This window comes from Cynocephalus volans, chromosome 1, assembly GCF_027409185.1.
Source record: "Cynocephalus volans isolate mCynVol1 chromosome 1, mCynVol1.pri, whole genome shotgun sequence".
In the NCBI taxonomy this organism is placed as follows: domain Eukaryota; kingdom Metazoa; phylum Chordata; class Mammalia; order Dermoptera; family Cynocephalidae; genus Cynocephalus; species Cynocephalus volans.
The window spans coordinates 145,781,854-145,798,560 of NC_084460.1; the positions used below are offsets into that span (position 1 = coordinate 145,781,854).

A 16,707-nucleotide genomic window follows, 5' to 3' on the forward strand; every position below is an offset into this window, starting at 1 on the left:
GCACAGAAGGCTCTTAATGAGCCATGGATGGCTCCCCTACTATGCCATGCATTTAGCCATTTCCTCCTTTCTGTGCTCACAGAAGCTGCGATGATCAAATTCTAAAGCAGTAGTTTGAAAAATGACTTTGCCTTTGAGAATTTATGGACTATATATACTCATATATTTTATTTCTGCTTGCTATGGGAGGTGAGTGTCTGCTATTGACATAAAGTTTATAAAGCACTTTGAGCTTCTGGGATAGAAGGAATATGATTACAAAGAAGGTAAGAATATTAAACAAGGGTAAGATGGGAGTATTGACCCTATTATTACTGTTATTATTTTCATTTATATGGGTTTTTTTTTCTTTTTAACCTTATGATTTTTAGTCTAGTAGAAACTTTATGTGCAGAGGGGACATAGACCATGTGGGAAATGTCAGTAGGCTTATAAGAAAAAGTAGTAAGCAGTTTAATAAAGATAATTCATAGTGTGTAAGAACATGGCTTTTTGAGTCATAAAGACTTGAGTTTGCATACTTGCTCTGCCACTTATAATGTGTCACAGACTATTCTATAATCTTTATAATAATCATCTAAATCCTTATAACAATTGTATGAGATAAGTATTGTTAATATCCCCATTTTATAGGTGAGTAAACAGAGGTCAGAGAAGTTGGTAATGTGCCCCATGACATGCAGTCAGTAAGTGGCAGAGCCAAGATTAGCTGAGATAGGTGTTCAGGTTCTCACAGTAGTGATAATGGTAGCTGCCATGAATTGAACATTTTCTTCTTTTCCCAGACTCTCTGGTAATGTCTTATCTACATGGCACATAATAAGAGCTGAAAAATATTAGTTTTTAAGATTTAAATGAAATACATCACTTATAAACGAGTAGTAAGATGTTTATAAGGAAATCTTTTATTTATAACATTATTGTTTCTTTACATCGTTTTTTAATTGATTCATGATTTAGCAGAATAAAGTGTATATCTGAAAATAACATTTCTCATCTAATTTGCTTGTGACAGTCATCTGATACAATTTTCAGCAGCAATTTAGATTGAGTATCTGTTACATTATTTGCCATTATATTCTGTTCTAGGATATAGCTGACACCAGAGAAAAAAGAAAAAGAAGAAAGAAAACCAACCTATCCCAAGAGCCATTACATAATGAGTTATTTTGATATGTATCTGATAAAATGAGTTTTTGAATAAACATAATGGAAGGGAAGTATGCATGCATTTTGAGTACCATAGGTGGTCCTAATAAATTATTCTAAGATAATTTAGAACATTTATAGGTGAAATGAACACAAGCTACAAAATAACACATTCTGAGAATGGTTATGGAAAAGAACAAACAGCTCACGTCTCCAAACACCTATGAATTTTATTTTGCCTTAAAAAATACACTTGGCTGAGAGTGTGCATTGCGCAAATAGTATTGCTCTATAATAACCTGATGATTTTGCTGAATTCAGCTTCTCGTATTGAATTTGGACATCAAGTCCAGTCACAGTATAAATATATCATCACTGCTAACACTGAGAGCAGCTGGACGAAAAGGGCACAGAATCAGGAAAAATAAATGAAAATGAGATCAAGAGAGAAAGGTGAGATGCAGATGGAACTTGTCCAAATAACATGGTACAAAAAAATGAAGTGAAGAAAGAATCCTTTATTTTCACATGAAAATAAAGAAGGAAAATAACATAACACATTTCAAATGGCAAAAGTCCAGTCATTTTGTAAACAAGAAAAATGGTTGTTTCTGTAGTTAGACATGTATTAAAGATACGGTGACATGTGAATATGTGACCTCTGCTAGAGATGAAAAATATTTACTGTAGTAATTATGTTTTGTATTTCCTTTTTTTTTTCACTATCAATGAATGTTTTTGTAGCACATGCTGGGTTTTTAAATTTTAAACATATTATAAATATACTTTGAAATATAACTTCCTGATGCTTTCTCTGCTTTGTTATCTTGTACCACTATATAAAACAAATGATATTTTGTATATGCTGTACTTTTAAGGAAAAGTCAACTTTTAAAAGAATGCTTTTAAAATTTTTGTTCTAAAACAAATCTCTGCTGAAGGAGTTTATTATTTTTCCTTTTGTTTCTGACTATTCAGCCAAATGAACTTAAGAGAGATGAGGTTGATAGAACCAGTTTTCTGAAATAAATTTGAGTCATTGTTGGTAAATATACATCAATTATGGGGTTCAGCATTATAGATGATGCATAAATATCATAGTAAATAGTTAAATGTGGTAAAGCAAAATGAATGGCTGTGTGAGACAATCGAATCTCATTTAACCTCTTCATGATAACATTATTTGGAATACATATATACATATTAATATGGCAAGTGAATTTATAGAAGAAATCAATTATATTATTAAGTGTACATCCTCCCCCTTAATAACCCTCTAATGTATCACAGTATCAGAGAAATGCACCCTAGAGAAAAAGCTGCTGTTCTTCACAGAAAATCCATGAATAACATTATGCAAAAATTAATTTATAATAAATGATTTAAATCTAGAACTCAGAATAGCTTATTTAAATTTAGCAGAAAAGAACACCTCACCCGCAAAAAGGAGTCTAGGGAGCCATTCTCCATATATTCCACCACAATCATTACTGGTCTGCCTGCAAAAGAGCAAGAGAACACACAAGGATTAGAGCAATTACAGAAATATGTACTGCAGTTAGAGATATCCAGCTGTGGCAGCTAGATTATTTTTATTTTATTAATAGGAAGTTCATTTTCCAACCTACTTCTACAACAGTACTCATACACAGGCATCTCTCTATTTCTTTACAGCATTATTTTCTTTTGAGTTCATAAAGGGGACATGAATTACAATATGAATTACAGAGGAATTAAGATTTCTTTTCCTAAAGCCCGGCAATCGCTTGTTTAGATTATGTTCTTTTTGTCCTCTAGCTTTTCCTTAAAAGACAATCAGCAAGCTAAAGTTAGGGTTTAAGCAGGTACTATTGCTGCTTTTGCAGTTGTGGTACAACTTCTGTGTGGCAATTCTGGCTCACTTAGATTAGAGTGGGCATTTCTGAAATATTCCTAAGCTAAAATAGAGAGGAGAAATTCGTAAAATTCTCTTTAAGAAATTATAAACCATCTGTCACAGTCTGCTTTTAAGGGCATTTAAGCAGAAAAATTTTGGTAGATTGATGAGTCTTCAAAGCTGGTAGGATTTGTATTAGTTCTTGATCATCTCTTTATTGGACATAGATTTAATCAACACAGCAATGCTGGCAGTACATACAAAATAAGTAACCTTTGATTTTGTAGTCTAGTGCAGAAGCTAAGATCAGAAACTGAACATCGTTTCTTTCTTTCTTTTTTTTTTTTTATCATATCATTGTTACAGTTCCCAATACACCTCTATTAGGTAGAATATTTGACATAAATAACTTTGATTTGTTTCAAAGAATAGAATGCATTTGTTCTGCCCAGTTGCCCAAGTTTAAATGATAAACTCATTTCAGATGAAGGGAAAGTGATATTTACCTGAAATAAGCATGTATGGCATATTTACTTTTTACTTCTATGATTCTTGCTTCTCACTGAAATTTTCTGCAATTCAATCTGCACTATGCACAGGTTTTCCTTATCAACACAAAGAAGATTTGGAAAGAAATCATGTGTACCAATGAAGGAAATATTAGATCTCATTGTAATTCATGTCCCTTTTATGAACTCAAAGCTTTGGGGGTGAGAAAGGGTGACCATCACAAATTAGTACAACATATGCAAATGCTAGATTTTACATTTGAATCTGTATTTTAAGGAAAGATGTGCAAAAGGTTAAATGTGGTAATAAAGCTCCAAATCTATCATGCATAGAATTAGAACCCAAAGAAATTTCCACTTGTAGTGAATATTAACTTATATTTTATAGTTTTCCTCAAAGTCATTAATTTTACCCAAATATGAATAAAGAACTTTATCAGCAATTATTGAGGTCAAATGAACTTTCAGCATTCTTGTGGGCAGGGATCTAGATGATTCAGGTTTTAAACCTGAAAGTTCATCATGAAATCTTTTATTTGGCCAATGGTTTCAGAGAGCTTGGAGACTGATACAAACACTTAGATAGCAAGGTGGGGAAAATAAAAGGTCATTTTTTTACTTAAATATAAAATTTTGAGAATAATATTCTAGTTTGAGTGAAAATGGACTATGGAAGTTAAGGGGAAAAGTTGGGTTATTACAATGATGGCTGCCTGAGTTCTTTCTCTGCTCAGAGTCTCACGCCTTTTTAATCTGTCTTGAACATTGCTGCCAGAGGAACACCTTTATTTTATTTTACTTTTTAACGTTTATTCTCCCCTCAAGAATGCCAGTCTTATTAGAATAAAAAGAGCTTGCAAGCACTTCACCTATTTTGCTATATACCGTTATTATTCCTATTACACAGATAAAGAAATTGAGGGACTAAAAGTAAAACTACTTGTCCAAAGTCAAATAAGTAGTAAGTAGTAGTATCTGATAGTCTGTCTCAGAGCTTTAGATGTTAACCTTTATGCTATAGGTACCTCTCAGACAAGATTTATAGATAAAAACTCTAAGTCTCATCTTGCTAGACAATTCTCTCCCGTGATAAACCTCATTTTTCCTAACTAGCCTTAGCATCTACTGGTCTACCAGTTGTTATTGTTGCTTATACTTGTTCAAGTCTACCTTCTTCTGCCTTTATTTTTGGTATTTACCTGCCAGCATTAGCCCCCAATTTGCCTCTCTCTCTAATCCCACCACAAATGTGCCCCCCCAATTTATACACTGCAACTCTTCCTTGAAAGTCTCCCCCAGTGATATTTCCTACAGTTGCATTCCCATCACTTCTATTGTGTGCACTATGAAATGTTGTGCTTGGTTTTATATTAAGTTGTTTTTCTTTCTTATCTTCCCATAGCTCCTTTGAATCCCCATGCACTGAGTTTCTCAAGGTCACTTCCCCTATAGCTAAGCATAGTAGGATCTTCATGAAAACAAGTTAATTTTCCTTATTGATTTCACGATTCCTATGAGTAACGCTGAAGTATTTCAGCAAGATTCTGATGTATAATGAACACAAAGTACTTTGACATTAGTTCTATCTATAACTTTTTGGGAGATACTTTAGGTAGTCTTAAAATTCATCAGTGACAAGTTTCATTTTCTTATTAAAAATACTAAAGAATCAAATGAAGACTCCCCTAGTTTCTTGTAAATTAGAAGTTTCACATTTGAGCTCTTCATCTTTTGTACTTTGTGCAAGTAGCATCAACTGAGAACAGCTGTTAATTGAAGTAGGTAGTTGTTTTTTTAGACTACTGCTGGTATCTAACCTGTAATTTGTTTCCTAGTGGTTTTTTATAGAGAAGTTAGTTATCCTTTGATGATTACAAGCAACTTTCCAGTCCGTTATTACATTCTATAATCAAGAAAATAGATAAGTATAAGGGAAATTATGAAAATTAGGATTGTATTCTTTAAATCTGTTTCAGGTGAGAAAAGCCTAATAACAATGCTTTGTCTGTCTTATTTTTCAATATGTAAAATTATATATTGTATTATTGGTCTTGGAAAATATACTTAGAAGTAATTTATTGTCTCTTTCTGAATTTTTGAAATAGTTCAGCTTATTTACTTTTGTATAATTTTAGTCAATTACCTCAAGTGCCTCATGTCAAAGAACCACCTCATATTTGCATTCTAGAAAGTCAAAGGACAACTCCAGGAATCTTGAATGTTAGTCAGTTCTCAAAATCCACAAATCTTATTTAGAAGCTTCATCTGTGTGACTTAAGAGATCTTCAAAGATACTTGTACAAGTCACACAAAGTGAATTTCTTAGGTTTTCTTTCATAAATAGCCCAGAAATGGTTATGAATATTTTAAACTGCATTAGAATCAAGATCCTCTAAGAAATCACTTATTTACATTACGGAGACAACTGAATTGCAAAATCTCTTATCATCCTTTTCTGTTACAGACAAGAACAATTATTTTCTTTCATTGAGACTTTCAGGGACTATTGACAAATATATATTTTTCAAATACTCCCCAATACATATGATAATTTTGATAAAGGGGGTGAAGAGAACAAGACTATGCTTTTCTCTTGCTGTTGTTAAGGAAAACAGAAGAAAAACATTCTTTAAATGTTTATAGAAATCTTGGAGAAAATATTTTGCCAGCAAAATAGTTTATTTATTTGTTTGTTTTTGCCTGAGAGAAGATTTGTGAAAGAAGGGGATTACAGAGATTTGACTTTTTCATGTAAGTAATGAGTTTGTGCTGGATGTAGTACTTTGTATCAGCTTGGCAATTTCTAATGTGCAGTCAGTAAAATCAAGAATCAAAACAAATCTCAACAACCTCAAAACTCTATTACGGATTGAAATCATTCTAGTTTATTTAACATTCTATCGCATCTATATTTTGTCTACCAGGTAATAAAATTTGTGGTGATAACTTGGATTGACAGTGAGAATGCCTGTATTTTTCCCCCAGTTGCAATTCAGGACTTTTTGAGCCAGTTATTTAATCTATTTCTACTTCCCCTGTTTCTGTTGTAGAGATAGTGAATTACAATTATAATCTCAAATGGATTTAATAACAAATGAAGTAATTTTCTTATTCCTCTAAGGCATTCAACAGAAATGGATGACATAAATCGAACTGTTATAATATATTAAGTCATTGCTTTTATTCATATGATAAATACTAAAATTGGAAAATTGTTTTTCCCTTACAGTGTTGCCTGGTGATTATCACATCATGTCTTAAACAAATCTCATCCTCAGTGAGTCTGAATCCAAACTTTTAACATTTCCCCTGAATATTCTTTTCCTCCTATAATCCTGTCTTAGTTAAAACATCATCATCCATCTCATTACCCAGGTTTGAAAGCTTATTGTAATGCTGGACTTCTCAGTTTATCAGACCCCTATCAGTCCATAGGTTATGAAGTTCTGTTGATTCTATACAAAATGTATTGTCACTTCTCACATTATGACTTTATTTTCTCTTGCTTGATCTATTACAATAATTATTTCTGGTTTTCTTGGTCCTATTTTTGTCTTCTATTGCAAGCTAACACTTGCAAAACTATTATTTTTGAATGTTTAATGTGATACATTAAATAATTTTTTAAAATAGCTAATACGTATCAGGTACTCTATTGGATTCTGGAGATGCATCCTCAATCAACACAAGATCCCTGCTCTCATGGGGTGTGTAGTAAAAAGGGCAACATCACGAGTAAACAATCAATTACTATAAAGGACTAATGCCTCATTCCCCCACATAGACTGTTACTTTTTGCATTGTTTGCTTCACGATTAAAGCCTGAACTACTTGGTAATTAAGGTCCTCACAATCTCTCCTCTACTTTAATTTCTAGTTTCATCTTTTACTTTGCTCTATTCCCATACCTCCTGTCCTTCAAATTTTTTAGTTAACTGCTAATTCCCTGAGTATGACTTGGACCTTCCTCCCTTCTTTAGAAAACTGCTTTCTCACTACCTCCACTTGGTAAAAATAATAAACTTACCAAAAAAAAAAAAAAAGCAGCTTAAATACCATATCCATTGTAAATTCTCCCATAAATCACTTTCCCTTTTAAGAAGTCTCGATTTTTTATTTTCTCCTCCCTTTACATCTTAATCAAATAGTTAAATAACACCTATCGTATGCTATTGATGTTAACATAGGTGTCTGCCTCCACTCTAAAGTGTCACTAAGGTCAGGACTTGTGCTTAATTCTTCTACGTAAATTCACTATCTAGCACAGAGCTAGGCAAAGTAGGTACTCAATTTTATTTTTTGAGTTGAATGCCAGAAGGAACACTCACATAAGGATATCCTCTAAGAATAATTCTAGACCTAGAAAAGAGTTACTGAAATAACAGAATGGCAAAGCATGGCCTTTAAATCCTAAATTACTTGCATTCTAATGGCTTTGAAGTAAGAGCAAAATTCAAATTTCACCTCTGCTACCTATGAGTTGCATAATCTTTGGCAAGTTATTTTAGCTTTCTCGGTTTCTGCATCTATAAAATGAGAACAATATTATGTACCATATAAGATTTTCGAAAGGATTAGGTGAGAAAATATATAATTAGCACAGTGTCTGGCAATAGTTGTCCCTCAAAAATGTTGGTGTACATCTATTTTTCTTCTCTTTTGTAAACAATTATTTGCTTACTCTTTATTATATTTGTCCACTATGAAGCAAAAAAGCTTTTAAAAATGGGCCATTTTGTATTTTACTGCAGTTTAGTATTGACATGAAAATTCTTTCATCTTCTATGGCTAAGTGAAACTTAAAATAACTGTTAGTTACATGTTTTGTATGATATAGTAAATTCCTGGTTTTAGCACTGGAAATCTTGTGTCCTAGGCAAACTGGGATGGTTGGCTACTTCAGACCTTGCACACCCAGCAGAGTGCAGTTAGAAGTTGTGGGTTCAGAGTCAGCCTGATATTGAAGACTTTTTTCACTTTGGACAAGTGACCTTTTGTTATCCACTTTCATCTCATTGTCTCAGTTTCCTCATTTGTATTATTACATAATAATAACACCTCCTCTACAAGGTGGTTGTGAGAGCAAAAGAGATAATGTGTTTAAACATAGAGAATATTACCTAATTCTAAATATTGAATCACACAATAACAGCTTAATGAATGAATGAATAGACGCTGAGTATTATATCTTACGTTACTGACTAGATATTAAATCCTAAGCTAAGAAGTGGTTTGTAGAGTTAACGAGTTTCATTACTGAAAATGACTAAGATCAGTATATTTAGGATCTCTCTTGATGGTCTTAAAAGTCCATTTAAATCCCATATACCTAAAATCAATAGGGTTGAAGATGCTTTAATGAACAAGATGGTTTATCCTAGGCTAGAGTAAAATAGTATAAATGAGTATTTTCCTACCTTAAATAACATACTGTAATATATAATTTCTTAAAAATAGCTTCTATTGGAACCAGGTTCTCATGCCCAGTTAACTAGCTATGTTGTGCCTTCTGTACTCTATTTCTAGATTTGTACTTGTAGCAACATGGCTTATGATTAATCTGGAATTGACAAATTTAACTTTAGAGCTATTTGAAACCCCTGAGTCTATATAACACTATGTTAATCTGGTCCCATTTTTTCCCCTTAATTTCTGTATTTTGATTTTGAAATTTAGAGGTAATCCAAATGCCCTTGGAGAAATGCTGAATAAATATTTCATCTAATATTGAAGCAGCTGAGCAGAAATTAGGAATGGTGTTCTATACTTATGAAAACAGTAGTGTTTCTTAATCTAGGTTTGTTTTAGAATAATGAAAGGTGTGAAGCTAAAGCAATGAAACATAGTTTCCTGCCAGTTCCAGAGAGCAGAGACATCAATTAGCTTCAGGAATATTCAGTAATGACCTTCTTTATACTAGAAATTGCCATGTGGGCAAAGATTTCTCCTTGACTAAAAGTGTCTTGTTACAATGAAATTTACTGTTAAAGATGCCTGATGTTAGGCTGTGCTTTTGCTATACGATACGAACAATATTGCAAAATTTTAATGACATAAGAGTTCTTGAGAATGGCTTTCTTGATTTTGCATTAATCCATATTTAGAAAAATTATGTAATAATAATCAAATTAAAAGCATATGTTTTGAAATTGTGACATTTGTTTTCCAATTATTATAAAAGAAATTATAATTACTATTAGGTAGCAATGAACAAAACACAGCAGAGAATTTTCATGGATTGAAATATTCTGTAATGTCTCAGTTCAAAACCAAATTAAACTGCATGTCATATAAATTATTGTATGTTGCTTTAGTTCTTTGTTTCCTTTTGTAAAAACCTTCTGTGTAGATAATTTTTAAATAGATACTACATCTGAATCAGCATATATGTAATAATAACTTACTTTTTATAGGTTCCTCAATGTGCCAGGCACTGTTCCATGGGCTTTACACATGTTAACTCAATTAATTTGCATATAAACTCTGTGGTGAGTGTAATTATTAGCTGGACTTAACAGATAATATTACTGATGCACTGATAGTTTAGTAACTTGCCCAACGACACACATGAGTAATTGGCAGAGCCAGAACTTGAAACCAGCCAACTGTCTCCCAAGTCTGAATGCTTGACCATCTTTTTATACCCCCAAGTAATACTTGAGTCTCCTCCACTAGTAATTTGGAGAACATAAAGCATCACCCCAAGTCTTTATGTCTTATTGTAGAAACATCCTGGAAAGGCATTATGAACAATGAATTGTGTTGCTCACAAAGATATTTTGCTGAGAACTTCTAGTATTTTAAAAGTCCACAAAGCCCTAAAACATTCTATATAAAAGAGAAGTATTTACTAAGGAAACTGGCTGGAAAAACCTTTAGATTTTGCTTTCCCCATCTCCCAAACATCAGTTTATACTAATCACTGTAAGGTTAAATAACAAATCAAGTTATTTTAAATTACCTAATATTATCATATAAAGCTTAAAAGGACAGGCTTAGCAGTTGAAATTTCAGTTGTAAGAGGCATATATGAGAACATTTAAGAGCAGCAATGTGGTATGTTTTTGCAAAACCTCCAGAGAAGACATTGGGGAAATTGTTATATCCTGAATATTTTAATAGAGTCCCTAAGCTTTGGTAGAAAGCATCATATTTTCCAGTAGTCTTTCAAATATTATGCTTTACTTCTGACTTCAAAAGTGTGGTATGATTATATAAGTGATCGAGTATTTAGCTTTCCGACCTTCTGCATTAAAGAAAATCATCATATAATTGAAAAATAAAACAAACCTCTAGACAAAATATGTTTAATGTATCCTAACTACATAGGTTATTTATGGTGAGATTTTTAATTATAATAGGGAAAATGTTTGTTAAATGAATTATACATGTGATATAATTAAACCACTGACTATGTTCCTTTCTTTCCCCCAGGCAAGTTACTACTTATTTTAGAATCTTTTCTGCAACTCTTACAAGATGTCTACATTTAAAAAAAAATTGAATGTTGCTAAATACACTCTCTGTAAGACCTCTGTGATTAAAGCTATGAAAAGCCAACATTGTGTCAGAGGGTAGCTTCCACTGTGATTTGTCCTACAAAGCAAAAGAATGAACACTGAGACAAGACATGTTTTATAACAGGGTTGGTCAATCTCCACATTGCTTATGTGCTTAAGTGGCCCAGCAGCCCATGAGAGCATGCCTGCCGCCTGTGGGAAAGACCAGGTTCCCTGGAGAGTAAGAGGCATTTGAGCAGCTCCATTTCTTATCACATTGCCAATGAAGGTGAAAACACACCAACAGAACAGCCCCAATCAACACAAAGATTAAATGCTGATCCACAAGGAGAGTCAGCCAATTTAGCAAGCTGTAATAAGGTTTTTCAGAATTTTTCTTTGTGAGGAGAAAATGATTCTTGGATGAATCTTTTGAACATGTTGATAGTTTCTTTGAATGGGACCGAAATAAATGGCACAATCTGCAATAATCAAACATGAAACTGTCTAGGGAGTAGATATACTCTCAACTGAAAATTTAAATAGCTATGCATGTGATCCATATTTTTAAGATTCAAACTTATTTAAATGATATTAAGATAAAAGAAGCATTTATGCTAATAAGAAGGCTTAGCTAAGGCCAAAGGCTAAAATTATTTAAAGAATCTGAAAATAGGGAAGTGAGAAAGAACTAGTAAAAAAAACCTTGAAGATTAGTTAAAGGCTTTAAAATTTTTTTTCCTGTCTTTCTGGCAGGAAAAAAAATGGCAATTCTTTGTAAATGCTCAAGAGCTAGCTATCAAATGCATTCTGCAGCTCTTTTATTTATTTTTTTAATGCACTGTCAGTCTGACAAAAGATGATGGTGCTCACTTATGTCAGTTAAGCATAACTTTATGTGCAGAACACTGAGGTTTTAAGAACCAAGGGTTCTTCATTTATGGATTTCAGGGTGTCCAGATGCCTCCTGAAATTATATGTAGACATTTACATATATGACCATATGTCCATTTTCTTGGAGAAGAGGTGATTTTCCAAGTCGGGGATGGAGGTTAAGGAATCATCGAGTTTTCACCTGTTCCTTTAGATAATGAGGAATGTTATTTTTGGCAAGACACAAAGTATAATTCGTAAGTCCATGTCCTGTACCATAATATCAAGATCATCTGTCTATAGGAGTCCTTAAACTCATAAACTCTGCAATATATTAAAGTTTTTATAAACTTAAAGTTACTTGAAGGTATGTTTGAATTATACCTTCAATTTTGTCTAAGTTCCCATCCTGACTTTTCTTATTCCAAATGATAAGTTTTAAGTTATTTTCTAATCTTTTGAGTATTTCTCCTCCAGTGAGCCAAGGAACCAAAGGATGATGTATGTGGTCTTTGGAACCCACTGACTTTGAATAGAGTGAACTGACTGAATGCAACCTGTACGTTATCTGGTTATCCCCTTTTGCGCTCGTAGAATATATCTTAAAGAGATGCTTTAAAATCACATTCTAATCTAGCATTGACAGCATTGCAAATATTTTCAAAGAGTTGTTGAGGGTTGTATCCCTACAAGGACAATCCATCACGTCACCCTCCTTGTACTTCGGTTGTCTGGGTGTATTCTGTTTCTTGTTCCATCAGTGACCCTATCTTCTCTATGCCTCTCCCCGTCCTGAAATAGTCTTGGTCTCCTGCCCAGACCTGCCTCACAGTCCCCATCCTAGTTTTTTAATAGTTGCTATTCTGCAGGGTTTCCTTCTGAAGGCTGCAGCTGCACAATCTTTAGAGGAAGAGAGTTCTCCAGGGAAAACTGTGCAGATGGGTATTGAGCAGGGCCTGTATTGAGGCTTGAAATCACCTAAATGGCAAGGAATAAAGAAACTGGGAGTTTGTAATCCAGATGAAGGATTTTCTTTGTACTATATTTTAAATTTGAATGATTTATTTAGGATTTTACTTGGCAGATTTAATTTAGTTTTTCCGATTCCTTTTTTAATTAGCTTTTGGTTTAAGTAGGTACACACAAACACTGACTCACAGATACCTCATCCAGGGTAACTGGCAACTTTCTCAACTTCAGAAATGTATAAAATATATATACTCTTCAATTAAAGAAGAGGCTTTTCCCCCTGAGAGTTCTTATTTAAAAAGTAAACCACTGTATCTTAAGTTATGTATACTTATACAATATTTTGTTAAAGATAAAATAAGTCAAATTATATATGCTACAGAAAAATATCCAAAGAATCATCATCATAGGAAGAACTATAGCCAATATGAATTGTTTTGTCATAAGTGATTAATTTCAAAATGTCAAATTGTTGATCTAAGCAAAGTTACTGACTTTTTTTTAGAATGTCTCAAAATATGAAATAATGAAATGATTTACTTTGATTTTTCTGAACTGTAGTTTGAGTGTACTTAAAATATTTACACATTTCCACTGTTGATTTCCTTTGGCATACTGAGTTTATACCAATTTTCTTTAACTCATTTGAAATTCCTTCAAAGTCTGCCACCTAGCCTTATACATTTGTGTTATTGCTTTCCTAATGTCCTCTATATGCATCAAAACCTGATAATAGTATATTCACCGGATCCTAGATTTTCTATACCTTCAACCTAATTTACCATTCCTGGCTCATTTTTAATGTGTAAACCATATGTTTTCTGAATAAAAAAAATTTTTTTTGACTGGATACATGTAGTACATGCAATATTTGCCCTTACTCCATATCAGATAGGATTTTACATGAAATACGGAAAGGAAAATTTTGATAATCATTATTAGAGGATAGTAAAGACATTTTAATATTGGCTCGGGACTGCAAGTCTTTTGCTATAAAAATGGTATGGATGGATATGTTATTGGTTTATAGAAAACTGGATTGTGAATCCACCTCCCAACTTGACTAGTCAGGGCACAGTGGTGAAGATATGATAAGGTTTAACTATTTGAATATAAAGCTCATCCAAATCTCTTTCTGAAGGGTAAATAAATGAGCAATATTAAAAATTATTATTAATTATATACTCAGTAATTACAAATATGGTTTTTGAATCTCCACGTGTTCGTATTTCTCCTGTTGTTTCATTCACAGTAAGCAGAAAGGGACTCACTCCAGCTTTGCCATTTCCTTTGAACCTAACAAAAGTCATACAATGAAAAGAAGCTTAGGTAAAGCTGTCAAAAGAGGTATTGTTTATACAGCATTGTATTTAAAGCATAGATGGGCAAACTGAAATGATGATTCAGAAGAACATTCTCTCAACAACTAAAGAGCTTCCAAGATTAACCACAAAAGAAATATTAGGGAGATTGGCAATGCTGAATTTTTTCTAGAAGTTATCTGTTTCTAAAGTCCACATATTTACCTGTTTCCTATGTTCTCTCTTTCATAGATTTCACTTATAATTGACAAAGATTGTTAGTTTAAAGCATACATTTGAATTTGGTCTTTAATCTGTATATATGAGTTACTTCACTAGTGAAAAATATTATCAATTCTCCCACAACTGACAGAAAAATGAAAGCTAAAATTTTGTTGATCCAATCATACAACACAGTCCTAAGATGATATTTCCTGAATAATTAGCAGATAATGAATATGTCTTTATGTTTTGTAAGTAGGTCTAGGTTTTAGGACACATCGTAATGGTTGGATTTTATAGAAATTTAAGATACCACATGATGTCAGATAGTTATTGTTGTGAACTGAAAGAGAAAACTGAATCAATAAAACTTCCACATATTACTTTATCACTGTTATTGTATAATTTTATTTCTCAATGTCTTTATTATTCTGCCTTCATTTGTGTATGGCGAGCATATTAAACTGTCAAAAATATACAGGATTTGGGTAGAGGCAGAGTTTGTCATAAGATGAGCCACCAGTCTAAGACTCTCTATATAATCAATACTTTACAGCATATAAGAATGTTCTAAACCACTTTCAAATACTGTTTGACCACAGAATTAAATGGTGATGAATATGCTAATTACCCTGATTTGATCATTACCCAATGTATACATGCATCAAAACATCACATGTTCCACATAAATATGTACAATTACTATGAGTCAATTAAAAAAATAAAACTAAAAAAATAAAAGGAATAACTAGATGGAGCAAAGAGAGTAAGTTTATTACCTTAGAGTATATGCCTGATAACATCTTTAAAACAGGGACACATTCTTTTTAAGGAAGTAGAATTAGATTTTAATAGGAAGTAATATAGTGGGGGAAGATTTTGCTTTAAAAAATATAACCTCAGAGTTATGTCATCTAATTTCTCCTCCCCTTCCCCATCTTTGCCTCTTCTCCCCCCTTCCTCTCCCCTCTTTTCCCCTTTCCTCTCCTCTCCTCTACTGCCCTGCCCTCTCCTTTTCTCTTCTGTGATTTTTCTTACTTCATCAGGTGACTACTATATGAAAGGCCTTTTATTAAATACATTACTATACTTGCTGCTTAACTTTCAACTAATACTTCCTGGTCTTTTTCTCTATCTGAAACTAAAAATAATAATTCTTTACTGTGACCTTTCTAGAAATGAGAACCTTATAAACAATTACAACAGTTACATAAATACTAATTTCAGGCTTGTCTGCTTTCTAGGTTTCATGATTCGATGATTCTCTTGTTACTGCATTTAGTGTAAAAGTATTGTAGAAATATTGCTCTGTGATAGCACAGTTACTTCACACAAAGAAACTATTTTATACAAAACATAGTCACATATCTCATTTATATTGATTAAGATAAGTAACTAGGAACTAAATTAGTACCATCACTAAAACAAGTTTTGTAATTCCTTGAATGACATAGCAAATGTCTCATGAGACCCTCAGAATACTGTGACATATCATCAATTGGTAGAAAGCAAATTAATTGCTGCCCAGTGGCATTAACTTTCAGCCAACTATTTTAAGTGTTGTGATAAAAGCCATGGGAGAAACTGCTTTCTGCCCTCAAATTGATGTCCTAAACCTGAAGGGTCATCAGTTCAGCTATTAGATGGCAAAGAAATACTTTAATTTTTTAAAAAAATATGAAACAATAAAAACTTCTTATGATTACTGCTTTACTTCTCTTTACACAAAATTATAAAGGAAATTCTTGGGGGAAAAAGCTATAGTTGAATGGGAGAGGATAAAAATTACCTTTGAAATTGTAGGAGTCATTACTGAAAAGTATCAGACAAAGTGTACAGGGATCACTTATCAAAGTGATATCATCCAGGAAAAGACAGTTCAGTTAATTTCAGTTTGAGGGAACAGGAACAAGTTTAGATCTATAAATTTTTTATGAAGCAATTTTGTTACACCTGATTTGTATGTAAAGTCATAAAAACTGAACTGAGTTTTCTCTCCTATGAAAGCTAGCAGCAAATTTGGCTTAAAGCCTAGGAGAACAGAGTGCTAGCATGTTCTCTTAGTCCCTGTCTGGAAAGTTGTTTCTGTGTTTGTGTTGTAGAAAGATCATCTTGTTTTTATCATTCTCAGTGGCTAAATGACAAGGGTTATTTATTTATTTAACAGTGATGTTGAATAATCCAAATCACTGCTAAACTTCATAATGTCATTTCTGCATAACATAACTAAATTCACCAAGAATTGTCATTAAGATTAAAAGTTAAGCCATTAAACTACTAATCACTTGTTCATTATCTCAGTTCCAGAC

General features: G+C 32.7%; 1 protein-coding gene across 1 annotated transcript in view; it reads right to left on the reverse strand.

Annotated features, from left to right (window-relative positions):
- EPHA6 (EPH receptor A6) overlaps positions 1-16,707 on the reverse strand; it is an 839,959-nt gene that overhangs the window by 120,430 nt on the left and 702,822 nt on the right. The window contains exon 13 of the mRNA XM_063078754.1: positions 2,587-2,648. Coding sequence (XP_062934824.1) covers positions 2,587-2,648 — 62 coding nt within the window. The remainder of the gene's footprint in view (positions 1-2,586; positions 2,649-16,707) is intronic.